The sequence below is a fragment of the Abramis brama genome (assembly GCF_963993115.1).
Source record: "Abramis brama genome assembly, chromosome: 22".
NCBI lineage: Eukaryota > Metazoa > Chordata > Actinopteri > Cypriniformes > Leuciscidae > Abramis > Abramis brama.
In genome coordinates this window covers 17,966,864-17,990,458 of record NC_139984.1, presented here as the reverse complement: position 1 = coordinate 17,990,458, position 23,595 = coordinate 17,966,864, and the positions used below count along the sequence as shown (strand labels likewise).

Sequence of the window (23,595 nt, the reverse complement as noted above, 5' to 3'; positions counted from 1 at the left end):
ATTACTCATATCTAATGGGAGCAGGGTCCACTTAGAAATATCAGATTTTACCTCCTTATTGATAGGACCATAATTACTTTCAAAGAGTTTCGATATATCTTTTGTTAGAGTTATCCCCAAATATTTTATTGACTTAGATTTCCAATTGAAATCATATTGTCTTCTTATATGCAGATTGGGGCTTTTTAAAATTGTTTTTAAAACTAAACATTTAGACTATTTTAGTACAAATTATGAGCTTTTTTTTTTTTTTTTTAGTTTTGGGTGCGCCGAAAACTAACGCCGTGCCTGGTCCCCACGGAAGATTTTTTTTTAAAATAACCCCTGAAATGATGACTTCTGGTGAATATTGTGAAAACTAATTGATACATTTATATAGGCTAAATATATTTCATACATTATAGCATATTATAATACAACTTATTAGGCCTATATATTTATAGAATAGCAAAGTAGGCCTAATCAATATACAAGACTGAACCACAGAGATGTGAAATATAAAGGCTATCATTTTTACATTTCCCGCTGTTGTCACTTGTCGTCATCGTTGCTACGATACGTGACTCACAATGACTGAAACGACCAATTAAAAGGGCATTCTCTGATGATGTTCCAAGATGTTAAAAACGCTACGCTGATCATAGACAAACAGGGGGACAAATTAGTATCTACCGCACCGTCGGGTTGTTTTTTTTTCTTGTCATAGCCTACAAATGTCTTCGTTCATAGTCTGTCTGACATAGGCTATATTAGAAGCTATAATGTGTCTGTCATGGATTTGCACTGAATTCTCAAAAATACGGAACAAAGTGCGTTCCGTATCAGTTCAATACGGAACAAGACTTTTATGTGTCAAATACGGGACGATTCCGTATTATACGGAACGGTTGGCAACCCTACTCCAAAGTGTATTTTTCTGTTGATTATCTAAATGTAGAGTAAGGTATACCCCTGAGTGATCTGATACATCCCTAGTACCAATATTACAATTTCTAATTTTATGTCTATCTGAGTTATACATAAATAGATAATCAATTCTTGAGTACATAGAATGGCTTGCAGAATAAAAAATGTCAATTGTTTCTCCCTTGGGTGTAATTCTCTCCATATATCCATCAAACCCAGTTCTTTAAGCATTCTTTGAACCATTTTAGTATTTGAGTTTTTCTTTTTGGAAGGATTAGTTGTATCCAGTCCAGGCTGAAGTTGCACATTTAAATCCCCACCAAATATAAGGGTTCCATAGGATTCTGTAGCTATTAAATCAAATATTTTCTTAAAAAGGGATTTAGTGTCTCCTGGTGTTGCATAAACATTACGTAACGTTACTTCTTTATTATCTAATTTACCTTTAACTAAAATATATCTTCCCTCTTTATCTTTAATTTCAGACTTAAATTCAAAATTCACTGCATTAGAAATCAAGATAGCCACTCCCCTCCTTCGTCCTGATTTATGGGATGAATAATAAGTATTTTGAAAACCCAGTTTCTTTAGTTTCTCATGTTCTGGTGGAGATAAATGGGTATCTTGCCAAAAAATTACCTGTATTCTTTCTCGTTTCATTTTTGCTATAATTCTACTCCTTTTAATCGGATTATGTAGCCCATTGACATTAAGCGTAATTATTTTATATTCCTGACCATGCATTTACTTGTTTCAATTCGCATAACTTTGTGTAACATTTCCCATGACAACCTAATAAACAGAGCGAACAATGTACGAACAATCATAACAAAGAGAACAGTAAAATAAAATGAAAATAAATAAAGACTTCCAAGTCCGAGGTTTAAAGTAGATCCTCAGTTTGAGAGGAAATCCTTGTGTCCGTCAAGGGCCTCTCTTCAGTGCAAAAGAAGATACTCTTAATATATTCGTTGCACCGGCAATTTCTAAGCTGACCCCACTTAACCGGTTTAAAGATTCAACTCAGGCAGGCTCACAAAAAAAAAGGGGGGGGGGGGGGGGTTACTGCACAATATCGCTGTCACAATGTGCTGTCTTAAAGGTTTATGGCTCCTGCTGCAGACATCCTAATCAGACAATCAATTCCCGTTGATTTTATGCGAATATCACGCATCAATATTATCATCAGTTGATCCCGGAGTGACACGGGCTCCTTCAGGCTCCTTGAAGTTATCAAAAGAGAATCCTTTCTTCTTCAAGTCTTTAACTGCCTCTGCTGCATTCTCGTAGGTTTGGGTACCATTTTCAAAGAACACTCTCAGCTTTGCTGGGTATGGCGTTTGGAATCGAATCCCCTTGTATTGGATTTTAGCTCCTTTAAAATCCCCACATATTCCTTCCTCTTTTTCAATACCTCTGGAGGGTAGTCCGAGTCGAAATATATCCTCTTTCCTTCGACTCGAACTTCTTTCTTTTTCCATGCTGTGTGCAGTACTTGTTCTTTCACTCTAAACTCTTGGAAGCAAAGAACCAGCGATCTGGGTGGTGCGTCGCAAGGAGGCTTTGGTGCGAGTGCTCTGTGGCAGCGTTGTATTCCAATCTCCGTTTCCGTGGACAACAGGCCAAGCTCCGACTTTAAAAGCCTCGTCACAAACTCTAATAGGTTGCTTCCCTCGGATCCCTCCGGGACTCCGTAAATGCGGAGGTTGTTCCGTCTAGAGCGAGCTTCTATGTCGGTTAACTTTGTTTGCAGAGCATCTTGTCTCTCCAACACTTCAAGGAGTGCGTCACTTGCCGATACATTCCATTCTTCTATGTCGGCGACGCGTTGTTCTGCTTCCCTCACCCTGTTGTTCGTGGTTTGCAGTTCGCCTGAGAAGTCTTTAAATTTCTGATTAATTTCTTCTCTAAGCTCGTTCAGCTCATTCCGCATATCATCCCGAAGTGAGAGTCGAAATGCACCCATATCATTTTTGAAGTCCGCTCTAAACGCTCGTATTTCGTCTGGAATAGTCGAAACTGTATCTGTATTCCAGAGCTTGCTACCATCTGTACAATTGATCAGTGTCACAAATGTGTCTTTTAGTTTTCAAAATCTTTCTGTTTATTTCCAGGTTCAAATTAGAATTCGAATCAGGCTTTTTGAGCCCACTGTACATCAACATATGCATCCTTTAAATGCTTGATCAAGCTTATTGACAATGCATAATTCATGCTGGTACATTATATTTACTTGAAATAATTCTCCCGTCTAACATACAAATTATTGTCTTAATGTTTGATCAAGTGTTTTTTTTTGTCTCTCTATAAGTACTTCTCAACATAAATGTGCATGCTTGTGTCAGATAGTGGTTTACTGTCTGTATCTGAAGATAGTCAGGTAGTGGTTAAAATACAATACTGAAGATAAAGAAATTGGATTAAAGCACATGAGGTCTAATGAAAATCACACATGTCTCTTTACGAATTGTGCAGGGTCATTCATCTCTTGTGACAAGTATTGATGTGGAATTTCTTGCAATGGCCAGAGGCATTTCTTGCAATGGAGGAGGATGTCATTACGAAACTATTATGCAATAAAGGAACATTGCAAAAAAATGGAAAGTGAAACTGAGAACACTAATTATAAAACTATAAAATAATTACCAATTTGAACAAGATTTACAAGAAAACATGTTTATATATATATATATATATATATATACATTTTTTTTTTTTTTTTACTGCTGAACACTGAAAGACCCTTGATGGGTACATGCTGAGAGTGCACTGAATAGATACCCTGCATCTGCACAAATAATTTATTTGGAAACAAATAATGACCTTTTTGTATTTTTAAAGATTAACCTAATTTGGATATCCACAGAATGGAAATTCCTTTGGGGAGTACAGTAGAGTTGAATGTATTGTGTGGTTGTAGTGTTGAGTGGCAGGCTGTGGGAACGAGGGATCTGTTTTCTGCCTCTCTCTCTCTCTCTCTTGCTCAGTGTTGTTGTTATTGATTAATGAGTGCTGGGTTTGACTCTTTTACCAGTCTTTCTCTCCGGCATTCACTCATTCCCCATAGGCTAGTATAGTGGCAGGAAGACAAAGCTGTAATCTGAATGGCACTACATCCCAGCAGACTGTGGCCTCCCAAACCACTGTAAGTATTATTAAAGCTGACATTGATACCTCACTCAACAAGTCTGCAGTGCTACAGAAAAAAAATGGCAGTGGGTATTACTTACATGTAACCACTTTTTTATGTGCATATTGGTGGCTTCCTTAACTTTTGGCTGAATGTGATCATTCATAAGGCTTTGGTTAAGAAAATGATTTATTATGCTGATTAAGATTTTTTCTTTGTTGAAGCAGATAAACCTGGCCACATCCCCAGCGGCAGCTCATTTGATCAGTCGAGCCCAGAATGGGAGCTCTGTTCCAGTCTGCATTTCCCAACAGGCCGTTCTGCTGGGAAACTCCTCCACACCCACACTCACCGCCAGCCAAGCACAGATGTATTTACGAGCTCAGATGGTAAATCCTCTTACACGCGCACAACCACAATTACAAATGTGCTTTCTAAATAAAGACTTGTTTTTACATAATGCTGATTATAATGAGCATAGATTAAACTTAACCCGTTTTATTTGATTAAACATAACCCATTGTTTTATTTTATTTTATTACATTTTTGCTCCAATATGACATACTTTCTTGGAGGATGATGGATATAACTATAACTATAACAATAATATTTTTTAATATAACTCTGATTGTGTTTGGCTGAAAGAAGAAAGTCGTATCACCTAGAATACGACTTGAGGGTGAGCAAATTATGGAATAATTTAAATTTTTGGGTGAACTAACCCTTTAATTAAGTAAGCATGATTTGTTTTTGTGTAGAATTGTGGAGTGGTCCCAATTCTAATTCTATACTGTATAAACGGATAATTTCAGTTCCCTAATGGCAGCTCTCACTGTGTTGGTTATAAGCACAGTCAAATGCACATCTAATGGATATTCTTCTCCAAGATTTCCTCATGAATAAATAGTATTTTTCTTGAAATGGAAAAAATAATTGCCATTTTGGTATTGCCTATGTGTGTGTGTGTGTGTGTGTGTGTGTGTGTGTGTGTTTGTCGGTGTGTCTGTGTGTTGTATTCATACTTACCATCTTACAACATCGTTTTCATTTGGCCTTGGATTTTAAATATGACACAGCTGCAGCTCTTTCAAAAAACCCAATAAGTGTCAGGATGGTGACCAAAATGTTATATTTTCACTGGCACATCGACTCTATTTTCTCGAAAACTCTATTTTCTCTTTTTGGCTGGGTACTGATTAGCAGTAAATGAGCTGTTTGAGATTTGCCAGAATTCGAAATGAAGTCCTTTCAGCACTAAAACAGCTGAAAATGGCTCAAGTGCTTTCTCTGATGTCAAATTTGAAAGCCTAGTATTCGTTATATAAATGTGACTCATACATTCAGATAAAGCAACCATTTTTGGTGTGATTTCCAGGCACAGCAAACTAATCTTGTGCAAGTAGCTAGGAGCCTAGGACGAGCTGTTCCTTTGTCCCCTCAGCTTATCTTCACCCCAACTGCCTCAGTCACAACAGTTCAGTCAATCAATACGCCGCCCGTCAGTGGACAGGTAATCCTAACATACATCAGCCTGACTTGAAGTACATCTATACCAATATCATGTTTTTTTTGCCACACCAAAAACGCTTTTATCCCTCTCCGCTTAGGTGCAGAACTTGGCTCTCCGTGGCCAGCAGGGGGTGCTCACTTCCTCCCTCTCTCAGTCTCAGTTACAGAGCCTAAATGTGAAACAGTCCCCCGGGGCGTCAGCGCAGATTACTTTGACTAGCCAGCAGGTGGCCCGACTGAAGAGTCCTGGAGCGGAGCCGAACCCTCAGGGAGCTGCTGCAAAGGGATGTCCTGCAGAAACGCCCTTAGAGACGGTGGGAAAAAACGACAAAACCAGTGACCTCACAACACGGGAGCTGAACTTGTGTCCCAATGTGACCTCAGTGGCGGGCCATCCTCTCATCAGCACAGGTAGGCCATCGCTGTCCGGATGCTGTGTGTCTCAACCAGGGTTATTATAGTTAACTAAAACTGGAGCCATTAAAAACATTTTTGTTACTTGAAATAAAGTGAATTTTAACTTAAATAAAATATATATATAAAAAAACGTATTTTATTTCTGCTAGGAAGACAACATTTCTTGACAACTTGGATCTACTAAGATAACTAAAGCTAAAATAAAGGACATTTACATTTTAAATGCAACATTTTTAAATTTTAATATAAATGACAAAAACACATAACAAAATTACTAAAAACTTTAAAATTAAACTGAAAACAGAAAATATAAAAACTGATTCAAAGTATTATTAAAAACTTTTATACGCACATAATATTGCATAAAAACACAAAAAACTCTAGATGGAAATGCCAAGATGTGCATAAATTCTAAAATGCCGTAAAAATGTATGCGTATTTGTATGTATCCAATAAGACATGCTCATAAACTACGATGGAAACACATTTATCCAACAAATCCCTCGATGCACAACAAAAACCTCACGTGACTTTGCCAGTGTTTGTGATTGGACTAACCTACAGACCAATTTCATCTCAAATGTTGGATTGATCATCTGAAATGCCTGAGCCAAAGTCTGTCTTCAAAATGATTTGGTTTAATTCCCTCCCAGATGCGTCTCACATGATTCCATTCCCAAAAACCAGGCATCCGAACGCAAGACAACATGACAGATCTATTATTGCGTTCTGTCTACACGCTCTGAGACGCAAGTAATTTATGATGGAGGAAAAAATAGCCACAGTTTCTTCCCCGATTGCAGCAATTTCCATTTTTATTGTTGATATTTTGTGCCAATTACCGAGGAAGTGACAATGTTGTGTTATACATGGGATGGAAACGCTGCTTTATTCACAATTGTTTTATGTAATTTTCCAATTTTATGCATAAGTTAAATTCGCAACTTTGGATGGAAATAAGCTAGTGATACTAAAATAACACTGGTCTTAACGTGCAAGCAGTGAGGGGAGGATCCAGTGAAAGTGTGTACCGTCTAGATTGTCTCAATAATGGAGGAGTGAAAGCAAAGCAACAAGAAAAGCTAAAGTGAGAGGGACATCTGGCCTTGAGCATTAAACAGGGTGTCGGGTTGCTGTGGCAGCAGTCTTGAGCAGTGTTTCACTATAGCACACCGGCTTTGTGTGCATATGTGGCTGGTGGGATTCTCTATTTGTTTGCACCCTCCAAAGCCAGGCTTCTCTGAAAGGATATCCTTATCACTGAGACAGATGTTCAGCTTTTTTGGTTCAATGACACAATTTACCCCACATGCTAGTAAAGTGATATGCTGGTAATGTGATCCCTGAATATCTGCCATTCATTTAGTAATATAGGCTACATTAACAATTTATTAACATTACTGAATTGCATTCTCAGTAGGCTACTGTATGGTATATGTTAATGGTAAGCAATTATTAAGTCATTATACCTATGGATGCACACTATATTGGTGCTTTGTCAGTTACGTATTAGAGATTTCTTTTAAAATTAAATTAATCAGCATTGTTCAACAGTGGATACTTATTTGAACATGCTTATTTTTTCCTAGTTTTACATTAAGATTACCTTAGCCGTCATCTAACACTCACTTAAGTTAAAGGCACAATATGTAACTTTTTTGCTTTAAAAATAGCAAAAATCACTATATTTATGTTATATATTTTTTAGTTGTGTACTTACATTATCCCGACTGTTTCCAACAACTTTCAAACCAGGAGAAATTTTAATTGAATTCGAAGACACGGCACGTTTCTTTATTTCCGTTTTGTCGCCGCCAATGGCGTCATATCCGCGTTGTCCCTGGTTTCCGCTCGTACTGCCATGGTAACCAGAGCCCTCTGATAGTAACCAAGGCGACAGACGTGGACAACTGTAGTTCGCAATGTCTATCTGCACGCTGTTGTTGTTTCGTTCAAACATTATGGACCATGGCAAGCAGACTTTGGATAAAAAAGGAGAACTAAAACGAGAATCAATATCAGCGCGGTGTTTTCGAGATGCCGAGAGCTCCCATAGACAGTATATAAACGAGAGCTCCACGTCCGAGACTTCGACCGCTCCTACATGTACTTTATTAAACAGGTGAGCACATTTACATAAAACTAATCAATGTTATATAGTTCAACAATGATAAAATGTTAGAATATGATCTATGTTATTCTAATGTTGATCTAGCTTACTGATAGTCTCATACAGACAAACTAACACATACATTTCAACACATTCAAATGCAGTTTAGTGTGCTAATGTAATGTTAGACCAAGTGAAACAGCGCTGCTTTACCTCACAAGTTTAATTTGTCTAATAAACTGACCTGTGAGTTGTAATCCTGCACTTGCGTGTAGTTCGGTAGAATGAAATGTCCATATTCCTTTTATATCCGCGGGACTCGCGTCGCGTGTGGAGCTGATAGCTGTCTCTTAGCAATCCCGAACTGCTTCATATCACAGTCATGATAAAAGCATCGATGTATTCAGTCATCCATAAACATTATTAGATTGGTCGGCTTGACGTTGACGACAAGATCCATAATTCTTAGCAAATGTTGCGTCATCAAACTACGCCTTTGTTATTGTAAATAGGTTAGCGACCCCTAGTGGAGAAAAAATCCCATACTGTACGTTTAATCTTTAAAAACACTAAATTAAAAAAAACACTGAGATCAATCAGTTACACCTGTAAAAACACATCTTAAAAAAAAACACTGCTCTGCTTCATTCTCTTTTCGAACACAAGAATATGTCCTGTGTAAGCCTTCAGCAGACCACTTCAATCTGATACAAATGGAAACCACGAGTGGGCTAATGTGTTATTTGTGGGTGTGGGTTTCTATGTATTTGGTAAGGTCCTGACCATTTCCTGTCATGAAAGCTTGACAGAGAGGGTTCAAGCATCAATATACACACATAACAGCTAGAGACAACGCCAAAGAAACCACTGGAGCAGTGAGAAGGGTCAGTACTTACTGGCAACACCATCCATCAGTATGTTTTTCTTTACACATTCATTGCTTAACAGAGTTTCATGAACCTACAAATAGCAGTTTAAACATCACCCAGTTCCAGTAGCTCCTAAATGAAGACCTGTTATTATGGTAAATCTTGGTGGATATCCTAAATTTAGAGAGGAAAAATCTATAAAGAGACCAATTGGTAAATGTAAATGGTGTGTTGAATGGCTCACTCTTGCATTGGCCATGTTTTCTTCATAAGGAATTCATTAGACAAGAAAAGCACATAGCCAGGAGCATGAAACTCAAAGTATTTGGAACACAACTGGAGAGAATCCTAAGAAAGACCAGACCTTTTTTGGAGTGACCACTGCAAAATTGAAGTGTTGGGCCTCCATGAAGTGTTTTGATCAAGGTTGAGATTGTGGACCCACATATTCATTGATCAGCTGTAATGAACAATGGTTAGGAGAGTTTTTCCTTCAGAGACCAATAACGTCTGTACATGAGCAGAGACCACCCCCTTCACTTTGGGACTGTAATCAATTGTCAGTCAGAGGAAAAAAGCTTCTGCGCTTTTTTAAAACTGTTTACCGGTAGGTGGGAATGTCCTAGACCAGAATTCCTCAAATCTTGCCATAGAGGGCCAATGCACAGCTGAGTTAGGGTATGTTTACACGACAATGATATGCTTAAAACGGAGAAGTTTTTCCTTCGAGTTTTTCCGTGTACAGACGACGCCATTGTCAAAACGATCCCCATTCACATGGATCTGCGAAAACGACTAAAAACGCTGTATTCTGCTCCCTGGCCATAGATGGCGATGAAACACATAAAACGCATGTGCATGACGCCATCATTTTCAGAGATTCGCGTCTTTTGTTTGTTTACATGGAGACATTAACAATTTATTAACATTACTGAATTGCATTCTCAGTAGGCTACTGTACGTTACTGTACTGTACTGTACTAAGCAATAATTGAGTCATTATAAATATGGATGCACAATATATTGGTGCCATGTCAGTTACGTATTAGAGATGTTTTTTTAATTTAATTAATCAGCATAGTTCAACAGTGGATACTTATTTGAACATGTATTCTGTATTCTGCTGCCTGGCCATTAGATGGCGATGAAACATGAAATACGCATGTGCATGACGTCATCGTTTTCAGAGATTCGCTTTTTTTTTTTTTTTTACACAGAGACCATTTTCAAAAACGTGCACTTTGAAACCCGTTTTCAAAAGTTTGCGTTTTCAGGCACCCAAAATGCCGTTGTCATATAAAAGAATGGCCAAAGTGCATACAAAGTTTTACGTTTTTAGTTGAAAACTTTGTCATGTAAACAGCCTGTGCCGAGCAGGGCGAGGCCGAGGGGCGTTAGAAAACGGCGGCGACGCCGGTGGCGTGATTAATGATGACCATTATATAAACCATAATTGAACAATTTAATAATCAATTAAAAAGGAATTTATACCTGTATGATATTACGCTGCAGCCACATTGGACCAGTGTTTTGGAAAATGGATGGATGGATGATTTAGCTGTGTGCGCCATCTTCTGTTCAGACACGGGAATTCACTCGGCGCGACTGTCACGGTGCATTATGGGTATTCTCTTGCCGTTGAGCGTACATCTGTTGTACAATCGTTATTGCGGTGCATTGTGGGATTGAATGAGTGCCCTCGATAGTGTCCATTATGGTTTCAGACACCAATACAAATGTCTGTCCCCTCAAATAGTGCCCTATTTAAGGGTAAAGGGGTGGATTTGGACACTTCAGAGTTACTAGAAAATTACAGGCAGGTGAGTTTGATCAGTGTTTGGATTCTTGGAACCCTGCCCTAGACTGACGTTTTTTATGGTTGTGGTGTCGCGTCATTTGACTTTGGCAGTGATTTTAAGAGGCTATGTCAAGTTCACACAGAACGTCTTCTTGTGTTTAAAAATACAGCGTGCAGTAAAATGCGTCTTGATAATTTTACTTTAGTTTCAATTATTTTCACTATTCAGTGTCTTAAAAAGAAACGCATCAGAGACACCGAAAACAATAAAGATGCTAGTCTAGCGTATATTTACATAAAAACTATTAAAAAGTAGAGCTGTGGAAAAGTTCTGTGTGAAAACGACTGTGGCCAGCTGGGTGGGGCCAAGAGCCATGGGAAAGGAGCAATTCTCATGGAGGAGCTCCTGAAGGATGAAAGGAGGAGTGATGACAGTGAAGGTTGAGAGAGGATCAGGCCTGGACTTTATGTTGTGTTTGTTTTTGTATATGCGGCAGTCGTCCGTGAGGGGGTGCCGGTTTGCTTTTGCTTTGTTGTTGTGTTTATTTTGTGATTAAAGTTGCGTTCAAAGTTTTCCGGTTCCCACCTCGTTCTTTCTCTTGTTAACGAACTTTGATACAATGATGCTGTGCGTTTTCACACAGAGTGCAAGACATGGGGCATTGGAATGAAAAACGCTTTCTGTGTGAACTGATCCCCAAAACTTCAAGGTTCTTTGATACTCCTCTGCAGCTTGTGGGGGGGGGGGTTATCACAAAAGCGTGTTCTGTGTCCCTACATACCTCATATTTCTGTATACATTAGTGAAGTTAAGGAAAATACTATTTGAGTTTGGTCATCATTTTGATCATCATTTCGATACTGTATGTCAGGAAAAACGTAAATGGAATTATTTTTGTTTTTACTAGTGTTTGAAGTAGCACTCAGTATTGAAGCTGGGTAAATGTTATCTTGCAGCACTTATCCCTCAAAGGCCAGGAAGTTTTGCAGACGTTTTCTTTTTCTTTTCTTTTTTTGTCATATTGAACTGTGCTGAGAAAGGGCAGCAGTTAATTATTTATCAACACAGGTGGAACTTGAACCAGAATGTGGTCTTCAATGCACAAAGAAAGCCCTGCATCTGTTGTTGCTATTCTATAAATGCTTTGAACTTAGCAGGCTATTGGGGAGGGTGTGTAAATATGGCACACTATCTAATATTGTGTTCATTTTGAACACGGAACACCACATAAATTATAAAAAACACACTCCCACAACCTCTGAACAGACTCTCTGTTTGCTTGGAGGGATTTGATATCAAGACCATGGCGTCTGATCGCTTGTCTTATCACAAGTTGTTTCTTTTCTGAGACATGGCAATCTCAACAGTACTCCATAACACGTTATCATGTAATATAGAGTGTGAATAGCTTAAGTTCAAGTAAAACTGCTCCTTCATTGTTCAGCATGTTAGAACAGAAAGTATGAACATTTTAAAATGACTCACAGCGCATTTAAAGGTCCTGCACAAATTAGGCTGGCATTCCTTAGAGTTACATAGCAGAGGCTGTCACGAGTATGTCTAACTGAAGGTTACTTAGAGCCAGAGGTGGACGAAGTACACAACTTCCTTACTTGAGTGAAAGTACAGATACTACTGGTCAAATATTACTCCGTTACAAGTAAAAGTTGTAAAGACCTATTTTTACTTAAGTAAAAGTACAGAAGTACTCGGTTTTAAAAGTACTTAAGTATCAAAAGTAAAAAGTAAATGTCAATGCATTGTTTTATTATTGTTGCATTGTTGTGTGTAATACTTACAGTACCTTATGCCTCTGAATCTATGCCTGCACTTATATCAATATCACATTTATTTCTAGAACACAGTTCAGTAGTGGGATGGAATGTGAGATTGAATAAGTCACTCAATAACGTCCACAATGGTTTTGGACACCCAAATGGCTGTTCCCTCAAATATTGCCCTATTTAAAGTTTTTTGGCTTTTAGTATGAATATGTTAGCCTTACTGTTATCTATAAGCTAGTGTGCTCCAAAAAAGTGACAAAATTCGCATTTAGAAAACCAAACCCAACATTGAAAATGAAAATCAGGTTTATGTCAGAATCCAATGTCAGATTGACGTTGATCTCCAACATTGGACAGACGTTGTATTGTGGTTGAAAATGAAAATCGGGTTGACGTCAGAAACCAACATCAGTCGGATTCTGACGTCAACCCTACTTTTATTTTCAATCAATATCCACGTCAATCAGATGCAGGGTTCTGACGTCAACCCGACTTTCATTTTCAACCAAAATGCAACCCCTGCAACCAAAATCATCCACTGACTGATGTTACTTTCTACTCAATGACCTTGACAAAATTGTAGTGGAGTAAAAAGTACGATATTTGTTTTTCAAATGTAGTGAAGTTAAAGTAAAAAGTTTCCAGAAAAAATAATACTCAAGTAAAGTACAGATACTGAAAGGGTGTACTTAAGTACAGTACTCAAGTAAATGTACTTTGTTACTGTCCACCTCTGCTTAGAGCCATCTGATTAATCAAGGTCATATGGCGCTTCACAAGTGGATGAGTAGAGCTATGCTTTATACACCTTACAGTTGACATTCCAGATAAGAAAGCTGAACTCAGCCAAATTAACCCATTAACCTCAAGTCAGAAAGACAAACCTGCTCCCTCTGGGAATCTCACGGGCATCAGATTCAGTATGTAGTGCTATAGTCGACAATGAAGACATTATTTTACATAATTTTCACATGGCGTAATTGTATTATGTATGTGCTCTTGGCTACTGAAGTATATGGTAATATGGTTTTATAAATATAAATAATCTAATATATATATGTGTGTGTGTGTGTGTATGTATATGTATATATATATATATATATATATATATATATACTGTATGTGTGTGTGTGTTTTCTTAGAGGAATTTTCTTATGTACAACAACCAACAGTTACTGTTAAAAGCTTGATTAAAAGTACCAATTATGTGGACAGTTTGATGCTGATATATGTTGTTTTTTACATACTTATCTATCATGCACCATATCTATGCTCTATAGTGTAGCTAATTTATCATACTGTGAAATGAGTGTCACATCAACCATTAAATATAGTTGTCTTTTGTTATATTTATTCCAGCATATACCCAAATTCAGACCCATCAGCTGCTCCAGCAGCACAAGCATCAGTTTGTGATACAGCAGCAGCCTCAGATACTGCAGAGAAGTCAAGCTCAGCTCTTAGAAACTGCCACCATTCATCCTCACACAGTGCAAGCTGTGGCCATTCAGCCTGCCCTGCCAGCTCAGCCTCAGCAGTGCCCTATCCCTTTGCTGCCCAAAGTGCCTGTTACCTGCCAACAAGCCACCATCTTCCATTCCACTACTGTGAGTCAGCAGGAACTTGCCCAGAATGGACAGCCGCCCATGATGAGCCACAGCAAAGCAGCACCACTACAGCTTACTGCAGTTAATGTCCAGATCCAGCCAGTTCAAACTCAAGTAAGTGAATTGAACATCATGTATTTAGTTGTGTCTTTGTTTCAATGTATCCTAATTGTATTAGTTTCACTTATTCCCTTCTATTCTGACCTTGTCCTGTTCTGACTTTAATTCCAGCTGGAAGTAGCCACACAGGATGTGTTAGATAAGGACGACCCTGATCCTCTCGAACCGCAGCTGCTATCCATAACAACACAAGTGCCAACCCGGACAGAACAACCCCAATCAGTCAAACAGTCTCATCAAAGTCAAGTGACAGAAAACACAGAAGGTACTGATTCATTTATTATTTGTTTCATTTCCATGACTTTCATTTTTTTATTTTGTTGGTTCAAAAAGGGTAAAGGTTGCAAAATGTTTTTTTTTTTCCTTTCAATTTAGCAATATCTCCATGCATTGTTTGTGTTTTGATTTACACATATATGTCTCCCTCTGCTTTTATCCTAATAGTCTGAACATAATCAGTAACTTGGATATACAGTACTGTGCAAAAGTCTTAGGCATGAGACCCCCCCCCCCCCCAAACATATTTCCAAACATTCTTTTTGCCATTAATTGTAATAATCCAGTGAGATTTTTGTATGCACAAGGAGTCTGACAACAGCCAGGATGATCTGATCTCACCATCATTGTTAACATGCCTAAGACTTTTGCACAGTTACTGTATGTATGTATGTATATATATATATATATATATATATATATATATATATAGGAAATAAGACAAATATAAGACGAGTGAAAATTCAAAAACGTTGTTGTTAAAAGCATGATTAAAAAAAAAAACATATAGATGCAGATATTATGTAGTTATTTATTATGCACTAAAGTGTATACTAGTGTCGCTGATTTATCATACTGTGTGTTTCTCTGAAACTGAAACGAGAATGTCTCATGTCTCATCAACCATTAAATAGTGTCACGTTACACACTTTATTTATTATAGATTTCCATATCACAAATATATCACACTGTCAAACACAATATGATTAAACAAAAATATTGAAAAAAAAACATGGAATATTAAACTATTTTGGTCACATCTAGCTATACTGGCTGCAAAAGCAAGAGGAAAGACTCCTGTAGCAATCTTGGTCTAGCCAGACGCAGAGTGGCTGCTACGTCACCACCATCTGTAGGTTTGCCAGTCACAAAAACACAAAGGCCATCTACGCGAGCTCTCCCCTCAAGCGGAAGAGTAGATCTGTCACACCCCTAGTGTCTATTGTCCAGTCGAAGCACTTGCGAGAGTGTGACAGGCAGCTTCTGCTATAATTAGGGGCGATGGTCAGAGCTCCGTTGTTCTTGGTGGGACGTGGGAATAAAGGTGGACACACTCTGGCTGTCTGGCAGGTGTGCTGGAGGCCTAACATCACAGACATTAAATTATGAATGATGATAAACTGCTCTTTTATGAGCGTAAATGGCTTGAGGCATCAGAGCACTTGAATCATAAATCATGTCATATTTGATTGTATCATGCCGATAATTTTGCGTGATATGATCATGGTGCATTCACACATGGTGCAATTTTTATGAGTGAGATTAAAAAGCATACACTTTAATTGGCCATTTTCATGTTAACAGATACAGTGAGGAAAATAAGTATTTGAACACCCTGCTATTTTGCAAGTTCTCCCACTTGGAAATCATGGAGGGGTCTGAAATTGTCATCGTAGGTGCATGTCCACTGTGAGAGACATAATCTAAAAAAAAAAATCCAGAAATCACAATATATGATTTTTTAACTATTTATTTGTATGATACAGCTGCAAATAAGTATTTGAACACCTGAGAAAATCAATGTTAATATTTGGTACAGTAGCCTTTGTTTGCAATTACAGAGGTCAAACGTTTCCTGTAGTTTTTCACCAGGTTTGCACACACTGCAGGAGGGATTTTGGCCCACTCCTCCACACAGATCTTCTCTAGATCAGTCAGGTTTCTGGGCTGTCGCTGAGAAACACAGAGTTTGAGCTCCCTCCAAAAATTCTCTATTGGGTTTAGGTCTGGAGACTGGCTAGGCCACGCCAGAACCTTGATATGCTTCTTACAGAGCCACTCCACTCATCATTCTTCTTCCTCCAAACACGTTTAGTGGAATTATGACCAAAAAGTTCTATTTTGTTCTCATCTGACCACATGACTTTCTCCCATGACTCCTCTGGATCATCCAAATGGTCATTGGCAAACTTAAGACGGGCCTTGACATGTGCTGGTTTAAGCAGGGGAACCTTCCGTGCCATGCATGATTTCAAACCATGAAGTCTTAGTGTATTACCAACAGTAACCTTGGAAACGGTGGTCCCAGCTCTTTTCAGGTCATTGACCAGCTCCTCCCGTGTAGTTCTGGGCTGATTTCTCACCTTTCTTAGGATCACTGAGAACCCACGAGGTGAGATCTTGCATGGAGCCCCAGTCCGAGGGAGATTGACAGTCATGTTTAGCTTCTTCCATTTTCTAATGATTGCTCCAACAGTGGACCTTTTTTCACCAAGCTGCTTGGCAATTTCCCCGTAGCCCTTTCCAGCCTTGTGGAGGTGTACAATTTTGTCTCTAGTGTCTTTGGACAGCTCTTTGGTCTTGGCCATGTTAGTAGTTGGATTCTTACTCAATTCTCACAGAATTGAGTAAGTTCAGATCAAGTAACTCATCTTTTTAAAGCAAACAACAAAATCACTGTGGTTATGCCTGATTAATTATTACGTTTCAATAGCTTGCAATAGATGTAATTGCTTCAGACGTTGACACTGCAGTGCGAGACAAGCTTGGATTTAGCTTACGATACTTATACTCCATTGTGTTTCGACTCCCAGCTGCTGAGTGTGGGACATGAGTGGTGTTGTATATCTTACGAGCGATAGAGTCACTATACATGCCCCCTGTGTTACCCTGAGTCTCCCTTTGTCCCTGAGGAACCCAAGACCCTCTTATCGAAACGTTTGTGTCTGCTCTCAATACGACATACTCTTGCAGTTAATGCAGGGTCGAGCTTTAAAAAAGAGCTAAAAATTGTATTGGAGTAATTCATGTTTTCTTTTTGCATTCATAATTTGGTCGAAACTTCCAGTTCAGATGGACTTTAAAGAGAATTACACTTTTAAGTCCACATGAACTAAAAGTTTTGACCGACTTTACTTCAGTATTGTGTCCGGTATTAAATCTGAAAGAAATAGAGGATGAGGCTTGATTTTAGTGTACCTCTTCACAATCTCTAGCTTGCAGCAGAATGAAGTCATCAGAGAAGAAATGCTATTTCAGAGTGGAAGCAGACTTTGACTAAACATTAGGAAGACAAACACATTTTTTTCCCCCTGTGGATTGGCTTGCATGGATTAACTGTTCACCACAAGACCAGTAATGTTCGCTAACAAAGTAAATAAAGTCCATTTTAATTCATGCAGACTTAGTCCTATAAATACATCGCATTCTTTTTGGTCAATGTTATTAATGTAAAATTATTTTGAGGGTACAAAGAATTGGTATAAGTTTGGGACCCTGTCTGATTAAACAAATTTTGAATGCAAAATTTGATCTAGACCTGGCTAAATCATTGGGGTACTAGTAGCACTTCAATTTGTCTTATATTTGATGAAGCATTGATTGTTACTTTCCTGTTTATTACTGTGAAGCTGGTTGAAACAATTGTATTGTATAAAGCGCTATAGAATAAAGTTGGCTTGTCTTCACTGTATATAGCCTATGTATATTGTCTACTATAAGAAACAGTAGTATGGTACACTTTGTCGAATTACAAATGTGGTTGTTTTTCCATTTTCAGTCTTATTTTATGTAAAAATGTAAAAACTTTTGACAAGGAAAGAGATTTTAATTAAAAATAATTCTAGATATTGCTTCTTGTTCATTCATCACATTAGAAATGAGACCGTAAAGTCCAGCGTACTGCAATGTGGCATTCCATGCTACAAAAATAGTAGTATGCAATTCCAAAGATAGCCATGGTGTAGTAGATGCTCTTTCTCTGCCTACGTGCGCCTGTCATGTAGCCGCTCACGAGTTTTAACCAATCACGGAAGGCCTCTGTGCTAAATATGACCTGCTATTGGACATAATTCCAAGAGTGTGGGACCAATCAGAGCGGCGCAATGTTTCCTATTCAGTTCCTCCATACAAAGGGGATTAGAGAGTACGGCCCCGCTGCTCACATTGAGGGAATCGGTTAGAACAAACAAATTCACGCACACAAAAAAAAGTTTGGATCGTTTAATTTGTCGTACTGCTTTGTGTATAACGCCAGTGGATTATGGAAGTGTACTCGGAAGCGTTGGAATGCTAAGTTCACTTTAGTGTTTTCCTCTTTTGGCGCTTGAAAGTGTAAGTAAAGAGTGCGTGAGCGGAACAAAGGCGTGTGCTGTTGACAATCACCAGGACGCCTGTGCGTGAGCGTTTGTCTGCAGTGTGAAACCCTGCCAAATGTTCGGGATATAAAGTTACAAAGTTGCTCACTACTTGTTCTGGGACGGTGGGGTGCGACCTATTGGTTTTTTTAGGTGTCGGAGTGTTGTTTGCATGCGAGTGTTTTGAACCGTTTCGAAGAAGCATGGGAGTAATGCTGCTACAGTATGCGTAAATTTGGCAGTTTTTCAAAACGGGTAGTAATAAAAAAAACTTCTGACTTTTACCTGAACATTTTTCATATCTTAGTAATAGACGCATATCTTTTCATAAATCTGTTTTGTCGTTTGCTTTAAACCAGACATTACTGGTCAGTTAGAAATAAGCAAGTGGTTGCAGGTGGAGTGACTGTTTTATTCACATGCATATAGTCCAGTATAACACAACTACATGTGAACAAATAATGCGAGAGTAGTCTATACATTTAACATGTATAATGATACAGTGCCTGATGTCTAATTTTTCATGCGTTTTATGAAAACACTAGGAGACCTATTAGAGTGTTATGGAATAGCATGAATGAATCGTGATTTTTTTTTTTTTTTTGGTCTGGTCTTTGCCATGAATCGTCAGAGCACCGGTTCATAAAACCGTTCTAAATGATTCTCCCAAAATCAATAACGAATATTAGAAATGCTACAAATAAAGGATACTGTAAATTACATTTCATTAAAACGTGCAGAAACTTATTCATCCAAGAAATGAAAATTAATTTGACCATAGTTTAATAAACGACCTGTTTGTATGAAATTACTATAAACAATGTTATTAAAACGCGAAGAACATAGTAAACTAAACGGCAGTGTGTCTGGCTTTTAAAACGGTTAGAATGTCACTGTGCAGTGTGCACGCGATGACGTAAAAAGATCACTGAATCGGATCTTTGGAATAAGCCGTTATAAAGAACCGATTCGCGAAACATCTAGGATTTGTTATCAGTATGATAGTGTTCCTGATGGATACTGGTGTGCTCATGTTCAGCAGGCAGAGTGAATGTGAAGGCAGGTGTGGGTTCACCTCTAGCCATGACCTCGGGCAGCGGGAACAATGCGCCCACGGTGACCGGCAGCGCTCCGCAAAATGGCGAGAGTAAACCGCCGCCACAGGCTGTAGTAAAGCCCCAGATCCTCACGCATGTCATCGAGGGATTCGTGATTCAGGAGGGAGCTGAGCCTTTTCCCGTGAGTGCTGCTTATTTCCGTCCATCTCGTCTGCTTGTTTACGTTTGCTGTAACTTACTTGTTTCGGTTTCTCTCATAATAATGTATCTTAGTTTGTACTTGGTAAACAATAGTGTTTTAACTATATATAAAACGAGAAGATTGTTTGTATTATGTTTAGACAGATGCCAGTTGTAAAATTAACTTGTTAGAAACTATAACTAAAGCTGCTGAAGTAGCAAAAGCCTGAATATTGTCGTTACTGCAGTTAGTGTTACAATAGTAACCGCTTATTTACTCACACTCATGCCAATTAAACCAGTATGCATACAAAAAAAAAAAAAAATCAAAAATACATAATATATAGAAACAAGTCTTTAAAATATGAAATAAATTTGAAGTCATTGCTATTATTGTTTATTAAGAGGCACACTTCCCTCTAGTGGACAATGTAGACCACATTTCTAACTTGTATCCACATACTCTGGTAGAAGTTTTAATAGTGAGCAAGCACATATCCCATATAGGAATACATTTGAGCATGCAGCATATGGCCTTGTGTAGTAAATGTTTTATTTTTATTTTTTATGCAACACCATGTGGATCTATCCAGGTTGAACGTCCGTCCTTGCTGATCGAGAATTTAAAGAAGCAGAAGCAGTCTCAGACCTTTCACAATGCAGACTCTGAGATGGAGGACCTTTCACAGCAAGGTAAAGAGTTACTTTAATGCACACTACACGACTTTTGCCTGATTAACAGTCTAGACAAGTCAACGTTAGTTGCCGAAAGTCAGAGCCTGTCTTCAGATTTGAGTTAACAGATTTCACAGACTCTGATTTTTAATCGACTATGATTCCTTCCATTCGGAGGATATCAAAACATGTTTGATATTTGGAGTCGATTTTAGAACGCATTGTTTACATTTGTCATGCATCTCCTAGCAACGAGGTACGTTTCTGTGTGAGTTTGTTGCGTTTGGATCGACTTGAAAGTCTGGTAGTGTGTGATCCTCGGCAAGTTGAATGATGCCTAGTGTTTGAAAAGTCGTGTTGTGTATTCCAGCCTGATGGATCACACACCTGATGGATCACTGATGCTCAGACTGTTGTCCAATCAGCCATAATGTAAACTTTTTTTATAGAGCTGCTGAATAATCAGATCGCCGAGCCAGTGCTGGCATGTGAATTCTGTGGGAATCTAGACTTCGCATTTAACTTCAAAAGATCCAAGCGGTTTTGTTCTACGGTGTGTGCAAAGAGGTATGTGGATTCTTCTGAAGCCCACAAATAATTTTAGCTTTTATATTGTTGCACATGTAAACACTTGATTGAGTGGTTGGTTTACTGGTTTTCTTCTCTTTCAGGTACAATGTTGGATGCACAAAACGAATGGGACTTTTCCCAAGAAAATCAACCTCGGAGAGCCCAAAGAAACCGAAAGCCTCCAACGCCAGTCATCAAAACAGCAGCACGGATATCAGGAAACGGGTAATTCTCCTTTCTTTCTTTCTTTCTCTCTCTCATTGCAGTGTCCCATTAGGTTTGTCTTTGCAGAAATGTGCTCAATTGTTTCGCTTGTGTTTTCTCATAGACTCCAAGGGCTCGAAGAGACATGGGAGCGTCTCTGTTGTCCCCACGCTCCTCTCATCCATGCCATGGTGATTCCAGCCAGTGCTCCGACATGTCCAGCTACGAAGAGCCTATTTCACCACTGTCCAACTCGAGCTATGGAACCCAAAGGCTTCCGAACAAGGAAAGATTCGATCACAGTAGAGATCTCCCTCTCCTCACGCAGCACTTCCTGGCCAGCGACCCCGCCAAGTGGAACGTCGAGGACGTTTACGAATTCATCTGCTCTCTGCCAGGTAGCTATCGTCATATTCTGTTGCTTTTTGGGTCGCAAATCAGTCAATCAAAAATCTTCTCTTTTGCGCCAGGCTGCCGAGAGATCGCAGAAGAGTTTCGCTCTCAGGAGATCGATGGCCAGGCCTTAATGCTCCTCAAAGAGGATCATCTCATGAGCACCATGAACATCAAACTTGGTCCCGCACTGAAAATCTTTGCCCACATCAGTATGCTCAAGGACTCGTAGCCTTTCCCACAGCCTCATCTGGTTTGGAAAGGACACCCTAACACCTCTGCACTGGTTTCCTCATCCCATTGTGGCTTTGGGTCCTGGGGATTGCTGCTCCTCAAAACCACAAACTTGTGTACAGTTCTCATCAGTTGAACGATTTCATCCCTAAAGCATGATGGCGTGACTCGATTACAAATGTCTTGTGTATTCAGCTGCGCCAGTCCTGGGAGGGGGGGCGACAATCCATCATGTCAAGAAGACAAGCACAAGTACTTTGCCATTTGTGCAAACAAATGTTCATCGTATGGTAGCATGCGAACAGGTTTACAGTATATTTTCTGTTTCGTACTGGACTTGTGATTTGTCTGTCATAAAGTGATAGTTCTGGTTCTCACTGTCACAGCAACATGTGATGTTTGGTTAGCCAAGGAAAGTTTTGTACCTTTAGCCTTGCAGTGTGCCATCACTTGTAGATAGTAGACTGTTCAGGTTTCTTCATCTCACAGGATATTCCTCAGTTCACATATTTCATCAGATTTTTGTACTCAAATGTGGCATTTTTGACACTAATTCACAGGTATAATGGAAATGAAAAGTTTTGACACTCCAAGATGTGCCTAATATTTTCTAAATATCCCAAAGATTAAACACACATCACGCAGTGAAAACCGTATTTTTAAAACTAATTTCCAAGCATTCAGGTTTAAGGACTGCTGTCAATACCACTTTACAGTTAAGTTCTGAACCCATCTTTGGTATGATCTGATGAACTGCGATCATTTTTCATAAATCGCTTTATCCCAGCCGTCAATGAGTGCACTCGTGTTTGGAAAGCTAGTGCAGCTTGTCTGTATTTTTACATTCATCATTTGATCAAATTTCTGTATTTATTGAAAGCAAGTCTCCGATTCTGTTTTATATTTGAAAATAAAACTGAGAAAACATTGAATTTGTCATGATTGTTTTTCCAAAGAATCAAAACCTTACAGACCCTCATATCACAGAGCAAGTGGACGAACGTTTGTTTATTTCAACTCAGAAATGTCAAGTGGATAAAACTTACTTTTGGATGTTTTCCTTGTGCATCAAGTCGTTTTTTTTAAAGCTTCCGTTCGCAGTATGGCACAAATAATCAAATAAAATTGACAAATGATGGGAAATTGGAAGGTAATTAGTATAAACTTAATTAAACTGAAAAAATACAATAAGTACAGATTGATAGAACTACAGACAGAAGGATAGACAGAACTATAGATGGACAGGCCCTGGATCACCAAGGTCAAAAGGTCGGTCTGAAAAAGAGTTCATAAGAATAACACAGACATGGGGACAAAGACTCCCTGTGCTATACTACTGATCACACGAGGCAAGTCCCTTGCATGTAGGTTGTGGGCGTGCTTAGTAAATTATCCTTGTTGTGAAAATGGCAGGTTTCTGGACAATTTAAGAGAAAGATATTCAGCACACTGGACAAAGTTTTGAGCGCGCACGCGTAAAACCTGAGCGAGAAAGCGCGCGTCAGTAAGTTGTGTGCTAGGGACTGAAGGAAATCCACCTGCGAGCGACATCAAGTTAACGCCATAGAAACGGCCTCAAATGAACTATAAAAACGAGAAGAAAGTCGTGTCTGAAAGCTGCAATTTTTTTTTTTATTATTGGTTAAAATGAATGGAGATTATCTCGTGATCGGCGCAA

At 38.8% G+C, this 23,595-nt stretch overlaps 1 protein-coding gene across 5 annotated transcripts in view; it reads left to right on the top strand.

Annotated features, from left to right (window-relative positions):
- The window catches only part of phc2a (polyhomeotic homolog 2a), a 42,030-nt gene extending 19,181 nt beyond the window's left edge, over positions 1-22,849 (top strand). The window contains exons 4-15 of one of the 5 annotated variants that reach the window (XM_084099920.1): positions 3,974-4,051; positions 4,264-4,425; positions 5,478-5,546; positions 5,644-5,956; positions 13,884-14,245; positions 14,363-14,516; positions 19,643-19,842; positions 20,435-20,534; positions 20,966-21,083; positions 21,188-21,311; positions 21,415-21,688; positions 21,761-22,849. In XM_084099920.1, coding sequence (XP_083956046.1) covers positions 3,974-4,051; positions 4,264-4,425; positions 5,478-5,546; positions 5,644-5,956; positions 13,884-14,245; positions 14,363-14,516; positions 19,643-19,842; positions 20,435-20,534; positions 20,966-21,083; positions 21,188-21,311; positions 21,415-21,688; positions 21,761-21,915 — 2,109 coding nt within the window. In that variant the 3' untranslated portion in view covers positions 21,916-22,849. Of the gene's footprint in view, positions 1-3,973; positions 4,052-4,263; positions 4,426-5,411; positions 5,547-5,643; positions 5,957-13,883; positions 14,246-14,362; positions 14,517-18,388; positions 18,581-19,642; positions 19,843-20,434; positions 20,535-20,965; positions 21,084-21,187; positions 21,312-21,414; positions 21,689-21,760 lie in introns of those variants that run through there. The other 4 variants (XM_084099919.1, XM_084099923.1, XM_084099921.1 and 1 more) reach the window with 4 other exon arrangements.
- The last annotated feature ends 746 nt before the right edge of the window (positions 22,850-23,595 follow it).